The following is a 24781-nucleotide window of genomic DNA, read 5'->3' as shown; positions in this document are numbered from 1 at the left end:
GGAGCCACAGAGGGCAGGAGGAACTAAGAGAGCAATAAAAGAGTAAAAAACATAAAGAAAGGAGGGAAAAAAAAGGAAAATTACAAGCAGAGAATGGGGAAGATGCAGATTACGGTTTCAAGATTTTAAACAGGAAGACTACAGGAAGCGTGGGTCATTTGGTTAGCATGAAGTGAATGGGGAGGGAATGTTCATATGCGTTTGGAGATGCAAGGACAACAAATCATAATGTGTACAAATAAATAATTTATCTTCAAAGTGGAAGGATATAAGACCAGCTTTCTAAAAGCTACAGATGAAGAAAGAAAAAAATATTATGCTGCAGGCTTCCACAGACAATTCTGTTTTTGTTGACTCATTACAGGTGTATAAAACAAAGACATCTTAAAGGAAAATCTTGCATTTCCAATTTATTTATGGATTTAATATAACATGTTTGAAAAGTCTATACAAGGGCAGACCTTCATTTACAGCCACAGAGCAGCTTTTTCCATGTTGTTTGCTGACCTTTTGTAAAAAAGAAAAAAAAAAAAGGTGTCATCATCAGTGATCACAACATGAGTAACAATTATTCCTCATGACTCAACTTGCTTCGTTTTAAATCAAATTTACAACCGGGCATCGTTTTACAACACCAGGGTGTAGAGAAAGGCTTAGCAGGACTAACAGGAAACATCTGGACCTAATCACAGCCTCAACCCCACATGTTTTATTCTTTGTCATTTCACATTTCAACGAAAGAGGACAAACATCTGATCTAACCGTGAAAGCTTGAAGGAAAATAAACACTAGCACTTCAAACAAAGCAGTTTTCTCAAAAGAGAAAGGAAAAAAAAAATGTTGCAGGAACGTGTGAGCTGAGGAAGAGGTGGCTTTGGTGCTCGTCTCAGTGTTTTTCAGATGCAGACATCATATTTAAGTAAAGGCCATAATTTCGGACAGAAATAAAAGAAAAATCCCTAATGACCTTCTGGACAACTGCTTGGTCCTCGCTCATGCATGCGAATGTTGTAAATGCTCATTTTTACACCATTAATGGAAAGTTCACAAAATCTCCACGGATTTGTGCTGATGTATCATAATCAAGACCGACCACACAAATAAAATATGACCTCATAATTCAGCATGAGACAGAGGAGGGGAATAGGGTCTAATTTTATTGAGCAGCTTTTTCCAGACTTGGAGAGGATCTAAGGTTAGCTCATCTTTGGATGAAGTTTGAGCTCAAACCAGAAATCCCAAAAGGGGCTCACTGATCTTCACAGACATCGAGTCAAAAGATGCTCTACATAGATGCACAACGTGGCACAAAGTACATGAGCTCTGTGAGTGGAATGGTTAAAATAAAAAAAATTGAGTGTCGTTTTTACTTTCCAATTACAAGTTCATCTGTGCAGGTGATTATATTTTCCCTGAGAAGGGTGTGTGAGGTGCATAAGATGATAACATGCACAACTAAACCAGGATTTGTGGTACAAAACTGTTTGACCTGACAGTTTATACAGATATTGGCGAGAAACTCAATTATGCTGTGAACACAAAAAGCTGGCATGTGGAGAAATCTATTTTTCCAACCTTGAGAACAGGAGAGAAAAAGTCAGCAGAAAAGCCAGAAAGAGAAGGAAGCATTAGGTTGGAGGCTTTTCAGGTGTTTGGTCATGGCGTGGAATTTTATTTTTACAAGTGGAGGGAAGCTGTGGGTTTCTATTCTCTTCGGGAGGTAAGCTGAGCTCTGGATCTCCGCTCTTAAACCTGCTGCAACCCCAGAGCTCTAAACCACACGCTGTCCTGGCAGCGGCCGGAGGAAATATGCTGATTCAGCAGACGGAGAGACATGTCCACAGCCAAGTCGCCCCTTAGTTCTGCACATAGCCAAGTAGAGGCTGAAGTGTTTGGCTGGGTTCGCTCATTACTGCCACTTCTCCGAATCCCTAAATAAAAACTTGGTGCCATCATAAAACCGATGCAATGCAATAAATGCGGTTTTTATCATCAAAGTCTGGGTAAGAAAACAATAAATATGTGCTTTGGCATTGTCACGTCAGAAACAAACTAATGAATGCGAATGATTAAAATCACACCACCAAACGCATAAAATATCCTTTGGTTTAAAAAGCTGCTGTGACCCTCTGAGACCCAAACACTTTCTGTTGTGCCTCATTACTTCAGAGACAAAAACACCAGACTTTTCCAGAGAGAAAGGAAAATTGGAGGGAATACAAGGAAAGACAAAACTGAGTAAGAAAGGAGACAAAGAAACACTAGAGGAAAGATGAAAGAAGGAAAGTCACAAAGAAGATGATGAAGGAAAGAAAGGAGGAGACATAGAAGGAAAGAACGATGGAAGGAAGAACAAAATGAAGAACGAATGGAGAATATCGAGATAAAAGAATGATTTCTGGAAATAGAAATATTTTCTCTTAGTTATTTTTCCTTTGTTTACACATTTCCAGACATGAAGAATACTGAAGTCAGATTTTGAACTGGGTCAACCATAACTTCCCATTCAGCTTCCAGATTCCTAAACGGCACTTCAACTTAAATTTGGTTCCACTTTATTACCAAATCTGTACAAAAAACAGAAAATTTGCAGCAAATTTTTTGACATTTTATTTGATTCTTGTCTTTAAATAAAATCAGCTTTTTTTGATGGACTGTTTCTCTGTGATAAACCCGGTGTGGGAACTAACCTTTTTCATCCAGGCATTCTCGGCACCGTGAAGCTGGTTGAAGCGATCTGCCAGTGACGTTTGGACCACCTGCGACGGTTTGGACTTCCTTGTTCCGTCTTTCTTTTCACCGTCCTCACCAGACAACGCAGCTAGTCTGAGAAAAAGAAAAGGTGTCATTGTAATTATTGCGCAGCCCTTCAAACCTGACCCACACAGTGTTTGCTTGTCTTGTTGAAAAACTTTATTATTTTGTGTCAAAAGTAAAAGTAGTGAAAAGAATTCAGAATAAATTTTTTTCCACCTGGTTAGGTTTAAACCCAATTTAATAGAACTCTAGTCAGTTTGCATGAAAACAGGCACATGCAGAGGGAGCTTGAGCCACTGCCCCTTTTATCCTTGATGCCCCTAGTGTCCGTTTATTTATTTACTTTTTTATTTTATAAAAAAAAAAAAAAAAGATCTTATTTTTTTTATCTATGTATCAGAAGGCCTGCTTGTGCCCCTCAGCAGTAATATTTAGCTAAATATAATAATTTAGCAAAATAAACCAGTCTGGCTGCCCTCAGTCTAATAATGATTCTCAGTTTTTCTGCCTCCATGTTGTTCAGACATCGGGTCCGGTGAGGAGGAGTGGGGTGGATCTGTGCCCTCTATGGGCAAGAATATTTTTTCATACACTGGTCTGATGTTAACGTTAGAAAAACTGTTTCTATTTATATTTTCGTAATTGTCCTCACAATAGCAGGAAAAACTTGCCTCGCCCCTAAACACAGAAATGCTTCGGCTGCAGACAAAACTACTGACTTTTAAGTTAATCAGGCTGCTAAAAGCCCGGTTCGCTACAGGCAGTCTGAGTCGGTCCCACCGACAGATATAAATATTGTCTGTCTTTATATCAGATATCCTGATATAAGACACGGTACTGCGACTGTCACCGCGAGTCACAAAACACCTCAAAGCCCCGGTACCACCTGGTACCACCTGGTACCACCTGCTGACTATTCGCTCTGCTTTTCCTTTACGTCTCAACCAGGTGGGTTAAAGCTGCTGCTGACAGGATCTGGGCTGGAGGTTCGCGGCTGGAGTAGAAGTTATTGCAGAACCTCAAGATTCGGCCCAGAGCATTTGGAGTTCACAAAATAAACATCAGCGAAAATACTGTAGCAATAATTAGAAACGCAGCATAAAACACCAAATATGCCACAATTAAATGAATCAAAACGTTCCCAAAGTATCAGGGGACTGGCAACATATTTCACTGCTTGATTCCATCACTATGTGCGTGTCTGTGCATATCCTGACCTGTGTTTCAGCGCAGAGCCTTGACTCTGATCCAAGCTGCTCTCCAGCTCGTCGACGTCCTCGGACACGGTCGACGTGGTCTCCAGGCTCTCATCGGGCGATGGACTCTGCATCTCCTCAAAGCTCTCTCTGCTGCTGGTGCTGCCGCCGCTGTTCTTCTCCTCTCTGTGCACGCTGAAGCAGCCACCGTCTGGGATGTCATCAGTTGGTGAATCGTCCTCTTTATAGCTCTCCCTACTGACCTCTTCCTCAACATCATCCTCTTCTTCCACTTCATTATCCTCGTCTTCCTCTTCTCCTTCCTCCTCGCTCTCAGGGTGGCTCAAGGTGACGCTAGTTTGCCGGGAAGGCATCCCGGTTGACATGCCCTCGCTGTGGTCCGACTCCACGCTGGTGGAGCGGCTCTTCTTTAGGATTCCCTTGATGCCTTGAGGCCCAGAGTCTTGGCGCTGCAGTGAAGGTGCAGACTGGCTGAGCGGACTGGAAGGGGGAGACACATCTCTGCTCTTGTTGGGGGGAGAAGCTCTGTCTGAGAGGAAACTGAAAGGCTGCAGCACGGGAAGAAGAAGAGACACGATTTAACTGTCAGTACAACATAAATTTCGTTTTGCCTGGGGACAATAACTCTGTAAGACGGCAAGTTTCAACAATTCCTCTTTCTGTTTGTTTCACAAAAAAACCATTGAAAACCCAAAAGTTTGTTTTGCGGCTCTGAGTCACCTCCTGCCTTTGCTCCATTTCTTACCCATTTTGTCCTTTCCTGCTCCCATTCAGTACATGTAAACAAGCTAATTTATTTTAAAAAGTGACATATATCAGAAGACGTTTTCAAAAACTTACTTTTATAATTTTTGTTTTAAAGGAGTGTAAAGGCTTTAATGTTTAACAAATCTGTAATATAACTGACAAAAAAAACAAACAATTTCAGACTCTTTTTTTCTTTTGAATCAAATCAAAAACATTTTACAATTTAACAGGGAACAGGTGTTACATAAAATAAAGGTGCAAGGCTGAGGCATCTAAAAATATCTAATGCTTTAAAGCTGTGATCAGGAATTTAAGACTGCAACACCAAGCATTGTATGCAGTGTGAGCTCGGTATGTTATCACTTAGGAGAGCCGACAGCAGCTGGAACAGTCCCCACACATTGTACGGACGGGCCAAAGGTTGGGAGGGAGTGCTGATTTAGGAGGAGAAGCAGATTGTGAGAGCAGGCTGGGTGTAACAATGTAATGCTAACCTGGTGGTCTTCTTTAATAAATACTGGAGTGCAGAGTGCGGCTGGCTGCATGTGTATGGGGTGTGTGTGTGTGGAGTTAAAATCATCACCTGTGGGAATTAGTTTAAGATTTGGGCAGAGTATTAACATTATCTATGCTTATGGAAAAGAAGGAGTGAGGATCTATATTGTAACTCTACATTAAGAGTATGAATTATAAACTGAAAGTTGACTTCCAAAGAAAGAAAGGGAAAAAAAAAAAAAATCTAAACTGAACCAGGCCTTAAAAACGCCCGGCCAAACTTCAGGGTGAGTAAGGGTTTAGGAATTGGCTTGCATGAGGTCTTTTTCAGTGCAGGAAAATACAATCCATCCAAACACAACCCAAAGAGATCCCTTTAATACTGTAGCTGAGTTCATAGATTTATGAAAATGCGATCCGATTCTTAAGCAAATGTTTTAGCTTTTGAGCTGCACGATGCATCAAATTTCACATTAAAACTGACCTGCTTCTCCTCCGTAGTGGCAGTATTTTCCTGCTGCTCCTTCCAGGAAGATTTCTGTGTTGACTCTTCCATTGCCTTTTCCTTATCAGCATTGGAGAGGCTGAAATTATAAGAAAATAATACATAATGCTGATGGGAAGAATACACAAAAATTAGTTACAATGTAGATTTCACTCATCAAAAATTTAGACAGAAAAAGCACATTAAAAAGGAAACGTATTTAATAAATAAAATTCCAGCTGTTTGATACATAGGTGTACATAGAAGAGTCTGAGTTTCAGTATGACTAAGCTAATCTTTAATATAGATCACAATTTAAATGTACAATTATTTAGTTGTTCTAATATAGTAATAAAATCCCATTTTAATGTTACACCTCCTCCTAATACATATAATTGACAACCCTTCAGAGCAGAAGGCATAGCAAAATGTTCTGAATGTTAATTATAGTTTCCTCATATCAGAACTAGCTGAAACTAGTATTGGCAGGTCAGAGCGTCACAAAACCAGAGATCGACGGCATTCTGGAGCATATTTACTTTGTGCATTCGGTAGGCTTTTTAAAAAAAATTTTTTTACCTCATTTAAAGACTGTGAAACAAAAAGTTTAGTCAAAATTTATGTCAACATCTGCATCAGTTATTTCAATCTGGGAAAACAACAAGAGACGGTTAGAGATGATGCTTTTGAGAGCACCATCCTGTTTCTAACGAGTCCATTTCTAAACCGATGGGAAACTGATTCAGCATAATCATAAGAGTCAAATCTGGTAATGGTAATGGAAGTCCATTTATAAAGAGCCCCTATAGTTTTATTGACCACTCAATGTGCTCTTTATACAAACACTCCATGCAGGATTTCTGTCTCTCCATTACACACAGATCGTTAATGACAATCAGACTGCAAGTATCTTCCTGAAGTAAACTTTGAAATAAAAAATTTAAGTCAAACAAAATGTTTTAATTTTCTTTTACAACTGTGTTTCAGCTGTAAGTTATGTGTTCAAATCCTGAACTTAGGACCATTAAAGCCCACAAGAGCTCCAAAAAAGGGAACTTTCTTTTACCTCAAGCTTCACATTTTTAAAGCAATGACTAATGTCAATGTGTTTTTATTTAAAGAGATTTTTTTTTAATCAGTGAAACTTCTTATTTTGTCTAGCTAAAGTTTGCTAAAAGGACTAGCGACAAAGTCTTAAGTGGAGAAAATAACATGAACTCAAATGCTTCCTGATTGAGCGGGAAGCTGAATAGTATGAATGACAATTCATGCTGTTTGAAAAAAGACAATAACGAAAAAATTAAAAAAATGGAAGAAAACTCAAAGGTTACAAACTGCACTGCAAACTACAGTCTGGCTATCAGCCCAACAATCACTCTGGTTTGGTGCAAACCATTGTGTGTTTGTATTTTTACAGTCTCATGTGGGCTAGTCCTACAGGTTTACCTGCCTGGTTTATCCCTTCAGCTGCTTATGACATTTGACAGGCATTCAATAGGATCTGTAATAACCTCCGTGCTCCATTCAGCATGCTCTGTTTGCTGTGCGGGGGTGGCACTGCTTTCCAAGTTGTTTCAATTTATTATTAGTGATGTCTGTCCCCCAGCTCACAAATTTCATTAGGAAACAAAAAGGTTGGATAAAAATCTAATAAAACAGTCCCGCCCACACTGAAATCACTGAAGCGCTCACCTGGTGGAAGTTTCCTCTCTGTCACTGCTGATCAGTTGCTGCTTTGTGCTGTCATCACAGCGCTGGGTGCTGCTACCACCCACTTTTCCCTCCGCTTTCTACAAATACAGAAGGGTTGGGAAAATAAAGATTAGGTCAAGATATGGAAGCATATCAAAGTCTGAATATCCCGATAAAAGGAAGTGAGTACATAAATAAGACTCCACCCCTTCTTTTAAGAATGGCAGTTAACCCTTGCAGTGCTCCAGCAAAGCTGGAATGTAGCAGAATGGTGCTCAACTTATGGAATACATGTGTAAAAAAAATACTTAAATGCACTAATACCAAGTGTACATTTTTGAGTGAATGCATTTGTAACAAATTTTTATCCATCCATCTTTTGTCTGTTTCATGGAGGGCAGTCGGGTAGATTTCCAGATTTAGAACACAGAAGTCCTAAAGTTTAGCAATTTGGGGCCCAAAAATTGAAAGTTGCCTATTTGGGAATCCTTTGGCTTTAAACAGGATAAGAAAGGTAAACTACAGGATGTGAGCAAAGCGCTTTGCCAACTGTTTCAGCAAAGGACAAACTTCATGACAAACGTCCGTGAGGGTTACGTGTTGAATACGCTACGCAATCACCAGGCGCTGCAGCTCCATCGTCAAGCTCTGATAAAGGTTTTCACCAGCAGAAATACAAATAAATACAAAAAGGACAAGAAACTTAAAAACTCAATTCAACTGAATCATCCAGTTAAGGAGAATGCCTTAATGAATGAACTTGAAACATATTTAAATTTCTTCTCCCAGCAGGGTTCAAAACTATTACCTGTATTACAAAACCTGACAGTATGTTTCCTTTAAAGGAAAAAAAAACAGAATACGCACGCTGCACCTGAAGAAAAACTGATATCGGCCAGAGACTTGATGGATGCATCTCCAGATATAACTATGCAGCAACTTGTTTTAGCAAGATATGGGTTACATTTTCACTTCAGGGATCTTTGGCAGGAACCACTGCAACTGTTATAGCTCTCCTCTGTTTCTAAAGCACGTATCAAGGTAAATATCATACACAGGTGGACATTTACACCAGAAAAAGGTCAAGTAGGAAGAACATTTGATATTATACTGAATCTACAGAACGGACCTTTTGGGATGGAGCATGCAAAAAACATTTTTGGAAAGATTGAGTTTTCTCAACGTCGTATTTCAGTCATCTCAGTTAAACTCCCTCATTGTTCATATTTTCAGCAGATCTCCACTGTCATAGATTTTAAACCCTAGCCCTGTCTGTGGAGAGTCAAACATATATTTTAAAGTTGTATGTTGGAATGCTGTGGAGTATCATTGAAAAATATGAATTTATGGCTATTGAACAGCTGGTTGTAATTCTGATGGACGCCACAGTCCATCTCACCTCTGCAAAATGTATTGAGTACATACAGATCATGCGAACTGGGTTCCAGGGCATAAAAACTCTAGATAGCATGAGGGAAACCCAGTTAGAAGGCTTTTAAATGGGTTTAATTCTTCGTAAATGGCTTTGAAGACCCCATCTGCAGATTTTTGAAAAGATATAAATCCAGGAAACAAAGAATTGCTAAACTATGTACTTGCACTTACTGGGATTATTGTGGGCTCTGAGGTATATTTGAGGCATGTCTAGAGTTGCTCTTGTTTCCCTTGAAAACAAGCAGTGATAAGTTTCCTTCAGGAACGCTCAGCTTTTTTATGGAATCCATTGTTCCCTCAACCCAGAAAATGTTACCTCTGTGCTTAACTGCCTAATTCTGCACTCCTTTTTTCCTCCACTCAAAACACTTTATTGTGGCCAGATGTCATGTGTGCTAACATTGTCAACCTTTTGTAAAGAGGATGAAGTTGTTTTCTGCTGTTGAGTCTCTCATAAAGTTAGAATTTTGTTGGATTTTCTCACATCATGAGAAAATCCTTACATAAACATGCAAACTGCTGCACATCATTGTACCCCTCTCCATCTATTACTGCAAATTTGGTCGTTTCATGCCTCTTTTCCAGGGATGAAATGGTCATTTGCAATGCAATAGAGCATCGGGGAGAACAGTTGGTGGTCACTTTCACTAGAAATAATTCCCTGAAGGGTGCTGTTAAATAGGTTGGTGGTAACATTTCCAAAACACTGGTTAGAAATTTGCTATATGATCATATCAATAGTTTGTTTTTAAGGTTTGATTTACGTTAAAATGTACCTTTTAAATTTTTCTGTGTTCTCCTTTTAAGGATTTTATGCAATGAGTTTTAATTAACCATTTAAAACTATGAAAGGAGAGCTTTGTTTTTTTTTCTCTGCTGGGCTATAGTTTATACTTTCTTAGAATATGTGGAAAAGAAGAAAGCTCAAAGGTGGGGGTGGTAACACTATCAATATGGTAGATGAATAGCATCTCAAAAGCTAAAATAAATATCTGAACTACAATTCCCAAAGCCCAGAAAGTTGCAAACGAGGCTCCATACATGGACAGCATGATCACAAGGAGGGATTTCAAACTGTGTCTTCCATCAATCATAACTATCAGATTCTTGACTCAAATGTTAACATTTTTGCTCTGCTGTGAAATAGCTGTAGCAGTACAGCTATTTTAAGAATGTTTTCTGTCATTCTACGGCTTTTTAGGGTTGTTGCAATTATACAAGATTGTTTCAATTAAAGTTTTTCCGAGTTCTTCATTTTTTCTCGTTAAAATAATTTAACAAATCCCATGTTGCTGTTAGTTGTAACAAAACCTCAGGTTGCGTTTAACCATGTCAGTCTTTTTAAATGGGGAAAGTCGCTCTCTCAAGGCAACACTTTTGGCCTCGATTACATATTAAAAGAAACTGGCTGAGGATTTTTGAGAACAACAAATCCTGTCCTCTACGACTGACCATGCATCAACTCATAACTCACATATGGAGTGTTTCGTAACAGTTTTCGGTAATCATTTGAAATAATTTGCCATTACCATCAAATTTTGTGCCGTTTCTGTACAGAATAAACGAAACCTTCTTTAAAACCATTTTTAAAATGACTTCAAAACAATGAATAGACAGGAATTTGTCAGTTTCTGTCGTTTTAGGTCTACTAGCGAGTCTTTTTCACACATGCTGAGAGTGAAGCTTGCAGCTGTGAGAGTAAACACTTTAGCAAACCCCTGGTGTGACCTGGTGAGGATAAGTGGGCCTCCAGCTGTGAAGAAAATACCTAAAATTGTGTAAATACCCCAAATTAGAGAAGCTTCTTACAAGCTCAGTGCTGCCCACTGATCGTTGAGAGAGGAAGTTGTTTTCTATACAGCAGGATTTACCATCTTCTCCAGGACAAATTTTCACAGAGAAAAGTGAGAAAAATCCAATTATAAGCGAGTTAATTCTCTTATCAGAAGTGTATTTTTCTGTTTATATTTATGCTAAAAGGTTAATGAACTGAAACTCAACTCTTCTCTTACTTAAACACTGACTGACTTTTCAGCAGAAACTGTGAAGGAGGCATAAACGACCAGAGAATAGTGAAAACAGAAAAATAGCAGTTTTCAATACAGTTAACCATCAAATGAGACACTGTGCAATAACATATATCAGGGAAAATCACGGATGGGATAGAGCATTGTGAGTACGATGGAAACCTGCTTTCCCACAAAGTTTGTTTGTTGGAGCAACTTGCTACCATCTGGGTTTACTTGGCCAAGATTGGATCTGCTGCTGGTCTGTAATCGCCAAATTAGAACAGCTATTTACATCAAACATCATGAAACCAAACCACTTCTGAAACCTAAGCAGCCTGGGAAAACCAGATATGCGTCCATAGTTCATTTTCAAGCTCACATGTGCAGATCTCCCCCAGGATTTGGGCCATTTTCAAATTTTGTTCAATAGATCATCTTTTAGCATGAAGAAAAAAAAAATCTTCCCACAAATGCTTTAATCTCTCCATAGACTGTGCATGCTGAAGTCATGAATTTGGCCAGGTTTGCAACCAGGTGCAAGAGTGTTCGGTGTGCTAAGAAATGGCTCAATTTGTTATTAATGGAGCTAAGCTTCCAGAGAAGAGCTGAAGTGTGCAACAGCTGCTCTGGAAAAGGCTGGGAGTAAAGCACTGAGTGAAATGGAAAGAACTAAACACAGGCACAGTGTGTGACATCACCCACAAATCTGCGTGTTCAGGTTTTTGTAGCTTGAATTTATCCTGTCAGTTTGATGGCTTTGGGGATTTTCATACTTAAATACTAGCTAAATAGAAGGACCACTCAGAAAGACATGAGAGGTTCAAATTTATAACAAGAAAAACCAAAAGACAGGTGGAAGTCATTCACATAGAATACCGGTACTCTGCAATTATTGTCTAGTGATGAATGTAAAGGTGAGGAGGTGACACCGAGTCGACTGACTATTCAATGCTGAAAAAGGTTCATATTTAGGGGTTTTGAATAAGTAAGTGATTAATTTAAAGGACTGAATAACTCATATGCTCTTGTTTCTAACCTTTCTATGGATTCACACTGACTTGAGGTAGTTTCTTTCAGGTGCAAGATAGTCTGAAAACGTTTGCTATATGCAAAATGCAGAAAAAGATGTTCATAGAATACCTTGAAATTAAAATTTTACGCTACACTAGAAGAACATACCCTGATGGAACTGTAATAACAGTAATCCGCCATTCTTTTAACCCCGTCCAGGACAAATTCAAACAAGCATTTATTAATATAATCAGAAAACTTTAAGAGGACGAAAAGGTCCATTTCTAATGACCATCCCTGCAATTTACCTGTGGGGTCGGTGCTTATCTCTAGCAACTAACTGATGAGAGGCAGTCCACTGCAGGAGACCACAGAAGGCAAACTGGGGCAATTTAGAGCAGCCAATAAACATGTAATTGCTTCCATAACTACTTTCCAATTTTATACTTTTGTGGTTTTCATTGTATCATATATATTCCAATTTTCCAAGAACAAAACAAACCCATTTGCCAAAGGACATTTTGTACTGATCATACATCAGTGTGTCACCCATTATGGGAATGTTTTGATTTACTTTGGTTTGATCAAAGATGCAGAGATGAAAATCCGAACCATAATCAAGGTGAAAAGAAGCAGAGAAGGGATGAAAAGTCAAGGCAGATGTATGAAATGATGGCACAAACAACCCCCCCAAAGAATAAAAGGTCCTAATTGACCTCACACCAAGATTGGATCTTCGGACCTTCTTAATGAAAAACATCAATGCTAACAGCTGCAGCGCCAAGCAGCCGAAATGAGACAGAGGCAAACTAAAACACTTTGCTTAAAATGGCTACTCATTAACAGACATTGTCAATGGAAAGCGAACAAAGTTTGTACACGTCTTGAAACCATACTGATCATTTGTAAGTAATGTTAAGCTCTTTGGAAAGCAATCCACACCGCCATGGCAGATGTCAAAACAACCTATGCACGCATTAACTCCTGTAAAACCTGTCACAGACAAACAGTTGGCAGCCTAATGTCAGTTGTATTTGATTTCAATAATTGTTGATTTCAAAGCAAAAATGGTCATAAGATGAAACATAGTCAGCTGTACAAACAGACAAGGATGCAAACCAAACCAAAACCTTTTGATGACAGAAGATGGTAATTGATTTTGACTGTCATACTTCATAAGTAAGATGCTGTTTATGACATAATGACAACTCATGTGGTGTGAATTCAGGCAAAGTGGATGATTTGATAAAATCAACACGTCAGGAGCGAGAAGATATGGGTTGGTTTCTAAGCTAGCCATGTCCAGCTTTTTAATATCTATGAGGTCCAGCTAGATGAGCTACTTCAACAGACAAACTAGTTTGACTTGAACAAGTAGAAGCCACGGTGTGGGCTCCCTGTGGGTACACAGTCTTCATCCAACAGACCATAATCCCGTCTGTTAGGCGAATTGGTTATTTTAAATTGCCTCTAGATATGATTGCTGGTAGTACGTCTCTATGTTTTGCCCTGTGATGGAATAGCAACTTGTGTGGAGTGTGCACCCTTTAGGGATGGGCGGGTTCAGGATAAGGATGGATGAACGAATGGATTCTTACCTTAAAAGACGACATCTTGCCTGCAGAATCTGAAGCCTTCTCAGCTGCAAAGGACACAAGCAAGCTTTAAGTTTACAATGAGGTCAACAATGAGGATTAAGGTTCTCAAACAATAATGTGTAGCATGCAATAAGTCAGAGAAAGAAAGTGTGATTGTGATTAGTTGTGGTTAGTTGAAAAGAAAAATAATTATCTAGCACCCCTGCATGCAAATGTTGCTCTGAAATACATATATATATATATATATATATATATATATATATATATATATATATATATATATATATATATATATATATTCCATATAAAACATCTCTACATAATGACTTGCACAGAGAAATGCTTGCACATTTTTATGGGTCGAAGTGGAAGTTGTCCTCACAAGGGACAACATGGGGATAACATCTTGAAAAATGTGAACAGTGAAGTTGTCAACATTGTTAACTTCAGCAACTTCAATTGAAAACGGCAAATGGAAAACTTGGCCTCGACAGCTCATAATAATAATAACAATATTAATAATATCAGATTTTTCCATGCAAAGGAACACATTCCCTTTGGGCTTAGGCATCTGTTCAGGGGAAAGGTAGAATCAGGTCTCATATGAGCTACTTGATGAAAACCAGCACTGAGATTATCATCTCCTAATACGAACATGAGGAATTCATTACATTTAACTATCTTCAAACACACCATTAATTTCTTAATTCACCACAATTCCATCCATTCTCTCTCTTTAAATCTGGTTTTATTTTCGTTTTTTAACCAAAATAATTGCTTGCCTCTGAAAAATTAAGTGTTTCGAATGAAAGAGGAAAAATCCTCCACGTTCTGATTTATGCTTCCCAGCTCCCCTGCTGTTCGTAGCTTAGTATGATTTACTTCAAATGAGGAAACATTAGGCATTGCAGAATGGTGACTCTACTCAAACTGCACTCATAGTTTTGACTTGAATCCAGTGTTTTCCTTTTAGATCATCAGTGATTCAAGGCCAAAGCTGGAGGGAGAGGGAGAAAAGAAAACCAAAGCAATGGAAAAACTCCCACTAAGGTCAACAGACGATTCAGTAAGTGTTTGCATCTGTCCTTCAAGATGGCCCTCTTAGAGCTGTGGAGAAATTATTGGATCGACCTTTGACCTGGAGTTGAAAATATAAACATATCTAAAGCTTGTAAGCTCTGAGAATAGGGCAGTATATAAATCAGCTTTATAAGACTAGGAGAAGAGGGGAAGTCCTCCATCCATTAACAAAAGTCAAAACTAACAGTATTCACAAACTGCATGCAGTTAAATGGTTTTGTGGTCACAGTTTAACAAAGTTGAGTCTGGGTAAGCAGTTCAGAATAAATCGGCTGAATGATCAAGGAAACTCTTCAAGTAAATATGAGACATTGTCAGGCAAAAACTTCAACCACAATGCCAGCAAGTTCTTTAGCTAAATAAATATACTGACAGTTAAAACCTTAATTATCTCCTGTCAAACAATTTACCAGCAATGTTTCTGCCATTCCAAGCACACCATAAATATGTCAGTGTTTCAGCCCAAATCAAGCAAACGATCATCAAAATGTCTGTGTAATGCCAGAAAAATCCAAATGTGTCTTTAATCCTGGGCCGAGTCAAAGGGGCAGCAGCCTAAGCAGAGAAGCCCAGACATCTCTCTCCCCAGGCACTTGGACCAGGTCCTCCAGGGGAATCCCAAGGCCTTCACACACCAGATGTGAAACATAGTTCCTAAAATGTTTATTCAATTTCTCAAACAGAATATAAAAGTGAAATAGCTGCAATAGCTGATTCTGATTTCATGCTTTAAACTCTTCAAAATGAAAAGACAGAGTGGCTTCCTGGTTGCAGGACACAAACTATTGCACCACCCTCCCTCACCTCTTGATGTGCATAGTCAGTTGCACACAACTTTTAGCTTCAGTTGGTGAAGCTAAAATTAGATCCCTGACATTTTCTTGTCAGGCATTTCATCGGGCTACCAGAGGACCTATTGTTGATGAAGGCATCTTTAGAAAGCATGTTGATAGGATACACATTTTACACAGAAAGCATATCAGAATCAACAGAAAAACAAACTAGCATAAGCATGTTTGCATACATGCACAAGCAAAAAGTTTAGACAGAAGGCTGGAAACTAAATGTCAAGCAAAACCCTCTTCTTTCTAATTGTAAAAAAAAACTCATCATCAGGAATATTAGCTTGCTATACCCCTCCTGACTGGAAGGTTATTACAATGCCAGCATCAATAAGGTGATCTGACATCAGCAGTGAGTGAGCTCAGTGTTCCTTTCAGACTGACTAATAAGCAACAGTTGAAAGCAGCTTGTGGAACAATAGAGGATCTGAGTGCAGTGAAAGTCGAGGGTTCATCTTACGCTTAGGCTCCTCCGGGTCATCAGTTTCCAGCAGCCTAACAGAGTGAGAGAAAGGCAGATATAGATGAGGTTACTCACCAGTGTGATGGAGTAATGGGACTGCATGGCTGTTATAACCAAAGCTTGCTAAGATCTTACAGTAATTTCGCAATCGACGCATTTTAAAACAGTTCAGACAATCTTGGAACTCAATAACGGCAGCCATCCAGTTCATTTGTCTCACTTGATATGCATTCGACACATTAACACATGCGCCTGTTTCAGCTGCACGCTAGCAGTGATGTACCAGCGTTCTCTGGGTCGCATCTGAAGGGAGCAATTCATCTCTAAGTAATGGCCGTTAAAAATGGATGGGGACGGCAGCTGCCTGGGGAAAGAGAAGCAGGGGGGGAGCGATGATGTAACAGGAGGAGTGGGATGGAGGCTGGTGACACAAAAGGAGAATCATAGTGGGCATCTGGAAGGGGTCAAAGGTTAATGAAGGGCAGAAAGTGGCAACGTGCAGATCAAAATCAAGGCCTTAAGCTAGGGTGTAGAGGTAAATTATCTTAGATCCAAAAGATTCCCATCAATTTGAAATCTTTATTTTATCTAAACGGGATTGGACCAATCAGGCATTCAGTCACAACTAAACATGACTGCAGGACATCATGTGGCCTGTCACTTTAGATCAATAAACTTGTGCTATTTGATTATTAGTATGGAGTCAATGTTTGAAAGTGATGCTGGTTAAATTAAATTTTTAATGTGATTTTTTTTGCCTGTTATGATCTGCATATTAGTGCTTAAAACTTTAATATCTTGGCCAGAAGGAGAGTCTCATTATAAGGTTAAAAGAGAGCATTAACACAAAAATCTGTGACATAATTTAGTTTTCATTTAAAATATTTACGTTGCTGCAAATGTTACATATTGACTAGAAATTTTTTACTTAGGCCATTATTTTAGGAAGATGACGTAATGATTTGATTGCTCTAATGTAACACTCCTTTGCAACCGCAGGGCAAGGTGACATTGGTTGAGTCAACAATCAGGTCTGGAGGAGGGATACGTGCATCAGTCGTCTGCTGCCAAGATAAACGGCAGAGAAAGAATGGTTTGCTCAGCAAATAAGAGGAGAAGACAGGAAGAGAAGATTGTGATACAGAGGAAAGTCAAGAGAGATTTATACTACAGCTGCTCCTTGAAGTGAATTTCCTCTTGCTCCAGTGAATTATGTCATACATCCACCGCTAGGTTACAAAGGAAAATACAGAGCAGGAAGGGTTTTATACAGTCCATATAGGATGTTGCACATCAAACATGAGAAGGCAAATTTTTATGCTTTGCCAAAAATAAAAAAAACTGTAAGAAGATTGCAATTTCCAACAACAGAATCCATTTTGTTACAATTTCACTGATGCATGTTTATCCTGCAACTTAATTGGCTTACTTAATTTGATGTTAAACTAAGAATGTTTACAGATTTTGCTTAATATAATTAAGCTAGAGCTGCACAATATAATGAATTGCATTCGTCTCTGCAACATCAGTTTGCAATATCATAACTGAAATGGGCTGAGTGCAATATTTTTCAGATATTTTGCATTCACAATCTGAATATCAATGACGTAGTCAGCCTGTTGCATGGACTCCAAACCGACCAAATCGGGTGTATATTTCTAGCAAGTGAGATACTAAAGTTCACAGTGAGTTTTGAAAACAATATGCAATGGTAAAAAAGAAAAGCAGCAAAAATAACGTGTTATTTCTAATTAATATTTTACTCCAAAGGTATCATAATAAAAACTTTTTTCTGATTCGGTAAGCTGTAATTAAATCAGGTCATGGAGCAATAAAGAAGTTTCACTATAAGAAGTTGGGAAAATATTTAACAGCAGACTAAACATAGATTTTGGAATGGCACTTATCAGGTCTGACAGTCAGAGTGAAGAAGGGCTGTTTGGCTCAGATAGACGTCATGAGAGACCGTTTTCTTTATCACTGAAACCACACAGTTTCCTTTATACTAACACTTTAACAAACATGTCGTCAATAAAGACATTAAACAAAGATCACAAAAGTTCAAAATTTTTCTTTTCTACAATACAATTACACAGATTTTATTTTAGGACAAATTTGAAATAACCTATAGAATCGTAATTCCTAACCGAACCAATAACAGATGCATTTTTTGTTGTCAGCTGACAAAAACAAACAAATTGTTGATTTTCTCTTTGTTTGACACAAACTCAAATCATCCCTCTCCTTTGCTGCTCCCTCTGGCAGTTTCTATAGTTACAGACAAGTTCAGATATGTGCAAGCAGCACAATCCAGTGCTTGATCACAGCTCAAACATCCCAGGTCCTAGGAATGGACATGCTCTTCCTCCGCGTATGTGCAAACCCCAGAGGAACATTCCAGGTGAGCAATGAACAAACTTTAAGTCTTCCAACTGATCCTGACAATGTGGGTTAGTTTTCAACCTCCCAGCTTCCATCACCATATATCAAGTGAGTCAAATCAAGCCGCACTGGGAAAAATGGCTAATTAAAAGTGCTAGCTCTGCCTTGCACACATCACCATTTTTGGAAACGCTTCACTTTGTGTTTACTTCAAACAGTACACAGCTCTAAGTGCTCCCTTAATGGGTCAAGCTGTCTCAGTGCTGTGAAAACAGCAAACTGCTTTATAGGAAGGCTGCCTTCACTTTGCTCAGCGATGCCGCAAAAGGAAGCCATAATGCTTAACTATATAACAGTTTAAGCAGATGCACATGCAAGTTGGCTCCAGCTAAGAGCTGAGTTTTCCACTCTGACGTTTAAATGAAGCACGTGTTGCAGTGTGTTTTGTAGCGACTCTGCCTCCTAAATGACTCCGCCATCTGCAGCGCTGCGTACTGCGGCTCTCGTAAACTTCATGTCTTGTTGACTGCCCTTTTAAACATCCAGCAAAACAGATTTGTGTTTGTTCTGCACTCACCTGAAGCTAGAAGACGCCTTAACGGAGGACACAACCTCTGACTCTGTCTCTGTTTTAAGGTCAGTGTTTGCATCAAACTCATGGGTGGCCTCATCACCGGAGTCTGCCACTTTTGTTCTCATCCCCCTCCTGGAGTATGTTGGCTCTGACCCATTATCCTCGTGTTTTTCTCTCTCCTTGGTTCCTGAGGATGCTGTTTCGGATGTCTCACCAATTTTCCGGTCCCTTCGGACATATTTAGAGGTGAATTCCTCCGTGTTGCCATAGCGCTCTGCCAACTCCCTCCTCCTTTCTGCCTTGTAGCGAGCAATGCGCTCAGCCTTTGTCTCTGGGGTCGAACTCTGCAAGGTGTCTATTCCATCCATTAGGCAGTTCAGATCTGTCTGAGCGATGAGTTTCTAGGAGAGTGGTTCAACTGATCCGGTTTTCAGCTTTCAGTGGACGCTCCTTGGAAGGCAAGCGGTCACTCCAAAACCATAACAATGCTGCAAACAGAAAAAGAAAGTCTTATTAGTTCATGATTGACAAAACAGTTGTAGCAACTTGACTCTTATGCCATAAAAAGGCTGTGTGAAAGCTCCCAATTTATGAAAATTGCATTAAGATTCTCATTTAAACATTTATTCCACTAACTGATGAAGGGTGGGAGTGGAAAAGAGAGAGAGAGGAGGTAGAAGGGGACTGAGAAACACATAAAAATAACCTCATAAGTTCATTTTATTGCTTGCTTGATTTTTGATTTGCACCAGTGCTAATCACCTACCTTGCAATGACTCAACATTTAAAACAAAAGCAAAGCCAGAAAAATCCAGCACGAGTATAAAAGTGTTTTCTACTCATGTTTTATGCCTAAAATGTGCAAATTATTTTGGGTAAACATATATACAATGCCTTTCCAGCCACAAACGTAATTATGGTATTTTATTGGGATTTTGTGTGATCTACAAACTGTGAAGAAGGAAAATGATTCAGCCCAGATTTGCACACAGCAAAAACACAAAATCTCGCCAAGTACTGTATTCTTGGTACAGTTTCTAGTTCAAATATTTGAGTGCTTGTGAAATAAGACAAAACTGACTTACAATAAATTTTTAAAGCAGGATATGGGAGCTTATTTCAAGTAAATAATATCTTATTATTAATTTTTAAAGTGTACTAAAACCGCTGGTGGATTTTTTTTCCGTACGAGAAATTTTCCCCATGTCCAACGCTCCTAAAAACTATTGTAAACCGCATCAAGAAGAATAATTGTGATAACTAGCTAAATGTGGCATGTCTGAAATGTAGAAACTTCTTAAATGAGACAGAGGCCAGTTTCAAGCTGTCAGATGTCAAGTCAAATTTCAGTTGGTGTTGATATATAGAGCATTTTTATAACAACTGAAGGTAAGTTGATTATGCTATAAAATGGAACTATGTGTCTGGAAAATACACAATACCCACTCCTTAATGCTTTAATTATCTGTTTTTTCTGTTGAGGTGGAACAGCCATTTCTTGACAACTCTGCAATTGATTTATATCCCAACACGTCTTTACAATTTTCCAAAACATTACCCTGCACCTGTTTCTTCAATAATGTTTTATACCAAAACTCTGAGCCCTTCATAATTAACTAAATAATTTAATATGCAGGCTGTTTGGCTACTTGTGATGGCAGCTTGCAGGAACAGACTTAACGTAGGAGCAATTAGAGTAAAAGAGGCAGAAAAAAAAATGCAGGATGAGCTTCTAAGAGTTACCTTGTAGAAAAATTAGAAAATTGTGCATTCTTTTTGTTTCATCTCATAATAGCGTGCTACTTTGTGTTGGTCTGTCGCATAAAGAACCAGTTAAGGGGAATAAAGTTTGTGGTTGTAATAGATTTTAAAAAGTTCTAATACTTTTGGAAGAAACATTTAATGGAAGGAATGACAGGCAAGTGGGGTTTGCTTCCACCAGTGGCAATTATTAGATTTGTTAAATTTCCCTTTCTCAACATTTTAGCAGTAAAAACATCAAATAAATCGACTACCTTCTGAAAACAAATAGCTTACAGTAAAAAGTTAGAAAAATCACAAGGTTGAGTTGAAGTCACTCTGTTCCATTGAGTAATCTCAGGGCAGAAAACCACAAGTTGGATGGATGTAGAGGCCTGAAAACGACAGACACATAAATACATGCCAGCTGACAACACCAATAATGATTATGTGCCGTTTCTGACCACTCCACACATCAAGCACAGGGGCTTTTCCACAGACATTTCTCACAGCTAAAGCATGCCTATGATGTTTTAGAACAGTAAAGGGGAAGCGAGCGAGAAAGAGAGAGGTACAGTTACACACTAGAGAGACTCAGATTTAATGAAGCCCCCAGGTCTCCCTCAAATTACAGGCCCTGACCTAACTCAATGTATAACTTCTCACATTTATAGGATATGGGAAAACATATTTCAAAGCGCTGAGCTTCGACAGTGTTAGTAATGAGAGACTCAAAGTGAAAGAAGGAAGGTAAAAAGGAAAGAATGAGGGGATAAACAAACTGACTCAAATAGTCTATTCTGCGCTGCTTACAAACTTGAACAAACCTGGAGTTTATCCTTTACGAATCTTTCTGGTGTATAAATACTGACCCATAACCATGATTTTGGCCCCATAAAAAAATGCTGTAATAAAATACTCAGGTAATAAGACACCAAAACTGCAAAAGTAAAAAACATTGAAGGGAAGAAATTATCACATCCCAACTTAAAACTATGGCCTCATAGGAAAAAAAGTCACATAAACTCAAGAAATGAATCAATCCTCCTCTAAAAATGGTAATATTGACAAAACTGGACTGGAAAAAAAAGAAACAAGGAGGCAAAAGTTTAGAAACTTTTTGAAAGTTATATACTGTAAAAGTTTGTGTGACTTTGCACTTCTTCACAACAAAATATGCAAGAATGAATTTTTTTTCTGTTTTCCAGTTTCCAGTTTCCAGTTTTTCTTTAGTTTAGTAATTAATCCCAAGTCTCACAGAAACCTTAATGTTCACAGAGACTCTTAGAAAGAAAGACCTCACAACAAGCTGGATAAGCAGGAGACATGCCAACAAACCCCTTTATAAAACAACACGATAAAGTCACAGCACCAAGCTGTTGCTCAGTCCAAAACAAAGCCAATGGACTGCCTTATGAAGTCAAGAGCTCTTGAGTTTAGATGATGGTTTCAGGACACTTACATAATCACCTAGGCGTCTACCTATAAAAGGAGTGCTACACAGTCCGCTGAAGTTTGGTCTTTTAGACCCAGCACATTTAGGGTGCTTTGTTTGGAAGCTGCTGTAGTTATTTTAAGAAACAAAGAGGGGACTAAAAACATGGTGAGTCATATCTCACTTCGTTCAGCCGATGTGGATGCATCTAGAATATATGATTTGTTAGGAAATCAACAGCAATGAAACAATGCATTGTGTTTTGGTGCTGAAATATATTCAGAAATACAGCAAAGTTACTTGCAGATAAGCCAACAAATTTGGCCAGTGAGATTCTGTCATTGCCAATGTCGGTTACTTGCCATTTTATGTGGTCATATTTATTTCTGCTCCAATGCAGAAACTGGAGCAGAAATTATGCGAATAAACTTCCAGTTCCCAGTCAGCAGGATGATTATGTTGCTACACAAGGAGTTGTCACAGAGGAGGATCTAAATATGTCACCTCCTGACCATAGCAAAAACATTTCACCACAAGAGATTGTTTAATAAAGGAAGTTGCCCATGAACATGGCAATACAAAAAGAAAACATCAAGAGAACAGACAGGCAGAGGCAGTGAGAAAGCCTGTTTTAACAGGTAGATACAGGTTTGAATTTCCTCATTTAATAAACCAATCTGAATTTTGAACATCCTCCCACTTACGAAAAGTTGAGTAATTACAAGCAAGCAATTGCATAATGAAAGCAAAGTACCAGTAGAAACAGAAGTTACAACGCAGCTCAAACATTATTAATCAAGACATTTAAATACAACCTGCTAAATAAACACTAAGGCACGAAGATCCAACATAGAGTTTGCATTCTTATGTTGTGGTAGAATTTTCATACCTTTGTTTGTGGACAAAATTATTATTATTTAATTATATCGTTCGACATTAGTCAGCATAAATTATGCAGCTGCTGCTAATACAGTCTTGACTATTGAATGCAGCAGAGCAGAACTCGAAAGGAGGAAGAAGTTGGTGTAAAAAATATTCATACAATCCTGCAGTTTAAAAGAAAGTACTGCAGCATGAGGTTTGAGGTGTAAGCACTAAATAGCAAAATATTAAATTTGTGTAGGTGCATCTGAGTTAATCAAAATATAATTAAAAATGTTTAATTTAAGAATTCTGACTGACAAAGCTTTACACTGGATCCATTCTGTACTTTTCCAACCTTCCTCCAGACTCTGGGACATTGATTTCCAATTGAAACAGAGAGTTTACTATATTGTGAAAAGAGGACTTCGGACCACCAACCTGCTTCTTTTTTCTTCCTAGCCCAGATAAGAAGCTTCTCGCTTTGTCTTTGGTTACAAAGTGGCTGAACAGAATGGGACATTTCCAACAGGTATCTGGGATATGCAGTAATCAAGTAACAAGTGAACCTTTTTTTTTTTTTTTTTTTACAAAATATTTTCCTTCCACTTAACTTTCCTTTAATAAGTTCTAAATAGTGAACTTTTTAGCAATAGCTTGTTGTGGCTTATTCTCTGCAAATCAGTGGTGTTCCACATTATAGTGTGGACCATAATGTTGCATTTTCACATTAAACATGATTTATGTGATCCTACATGATGTAACTTTTGGAGAAAAGTTTGGGTTTTAATTGGCTTCAGTTATTGTCTTTTAAAAGGTTGGAATATAAAACTATGTGTTTAATTAGTTTAAATGTGAACTTCCCTTTATGAGTAGCTATTGACAGTGTTTCTTGCCTAAAAAGGACAAAAACCAACCAAAAACATTTATATTTCAGATTAAGATAAAGACCAGGCAGAAACCCGCCTGAGGGTAAACGCTGACCTGTTGCCTAACAAACTGTTTTTCCTGCAGAAATCACATGTTCACACAAGAATGACAAAACAGGAATGCAGCCGCAGCCCTGCACAGGAACAGTCAATTTACATCGAAAAGGTTGCATGTCTCAAATGTAACAATTAAAAGAAATCACATTTATTTTACAAAGTGAGTAACCCAAAGACTGGAAACAAAGAGGCAAACTTTTTGTTTTAAACTAGAGTCATTTTTTAATGACAACCATGGAGTCCCTGCTCCAAATTCCGTGAAAGAGGTGTACGGAGCCCGTTGGAAGGCTATTTACGTCGTTTTAAACTGCGTGGTTGTGAGCGTGACTGGGAATAAACATACCAATACGTATTTCGTTCTATATACCACAGTAGGAGTGTAACCAGTAAACCTTTTATGGACGGAAACTCGACTAAAAACCCACTTGTTTAGGATTCTATTTGAAACATAATAAATTACAAATTTATTGATGGGACTTGACTTAATGTCGTGTTTTGATTGTTGATTCTATGTTGTGTGTTTCTGTGTTTGATATGATGTAAAGCACTTTGAAATGCCTCGATTCTGAAATGTGCTATACAAATAAAATTTAATTGATTGATTGATTTGAGTATGTCATCTTATAATAACGGCATTTAAATTAATCAAAATGCACTTCCATTGAGTGGGGCTTGCTTTACCAGTGGTATTTTTTTTAATATTACTTTTTTTCCTTTTGCAACTGAAAACCTTGAAATGACATTTAAGAGATCTACCCCAGAAACTGTAAACATTTTGACATATTCTTGGTTCAAAACGCACAAAACTGCATAAAACTGCTCAAACACCTGAAATAGTTTTTGGAGAAGGTTTATTATTGCTCTGTATGTTTACAACATGCTGGCACTGTTAATGTTCAGGAATCCACCTAAAGTTACCACAGACATCAGAGACCTATTAAGACACTGCTTTGCAGCCCTGGACAACACAAAAG

General features: G+C 38.4%; 1 protein-coding gene across 2 annotated transcripts in view; it reads right to left on the bottom strand.

Annotated features, from left to right (window-relative positions):
- svild (supervillin d) overlaps positions 1–24781 on the bottom strand; it is a 48661-nt gene that overhangs the window by 15783 nt on the left and 8097 nt on the right. The window contains exons 2-9 of one of the 2 annotated variants that reach the window (XM_044102284.1): positions 20823–20920; positions 18789–19273; positions 15827–15861; positions 13445–13488; positions 7393–7490; positions 5701–5800; positions 3975–4522; positions 2691–2826 (exon numbers count right to left, since the gene is read on the bottom strand). In XM_044102284.1, the coding sequence (XP_043958219.1) occupies positions 2691–2826; positions 3975–4522; positions 5701–5800; positions 7393–7490; positions 13445–13488; positions 15827–15861; positions 18789–19153 (1326 nt within the window). In that variant the 5' untranslated portion in view covers positions 19154–19273; positions 20823–20920. The remainder of the gene's footprint in view (positions 1–2690; positions 2827–3974; positions 4523–5700; positions 5801–7392; positions 7491–13444; positions 13489–15826; positions 15862–18788; positions 19274–20822; positions 20921–24781) is intronic. The other variant, XM_044102286.1, reaches the window with a different exon arrangement.

This window comes from Gambusia affinis, linkage group LG20 (assembly GCF_019740435.1).
Source record: "Gambusia affinis linkage group LG20, SWU_Gaff_1.0, whole genome shotgun sequence".
In the NCBI taxonomy this organism is placed as follows: Eukaryota; Metazoa; Chordata; class Actinopteri; order Cyprinodontiformes; family Poeciliidae; genus Gambusia; species Gambusia affinis.
The sequence above is the reverse complement of the archived record's forward strand: the minus strand, read 5'-3'. Positions and strand labels throughout refer to the sequence as shown.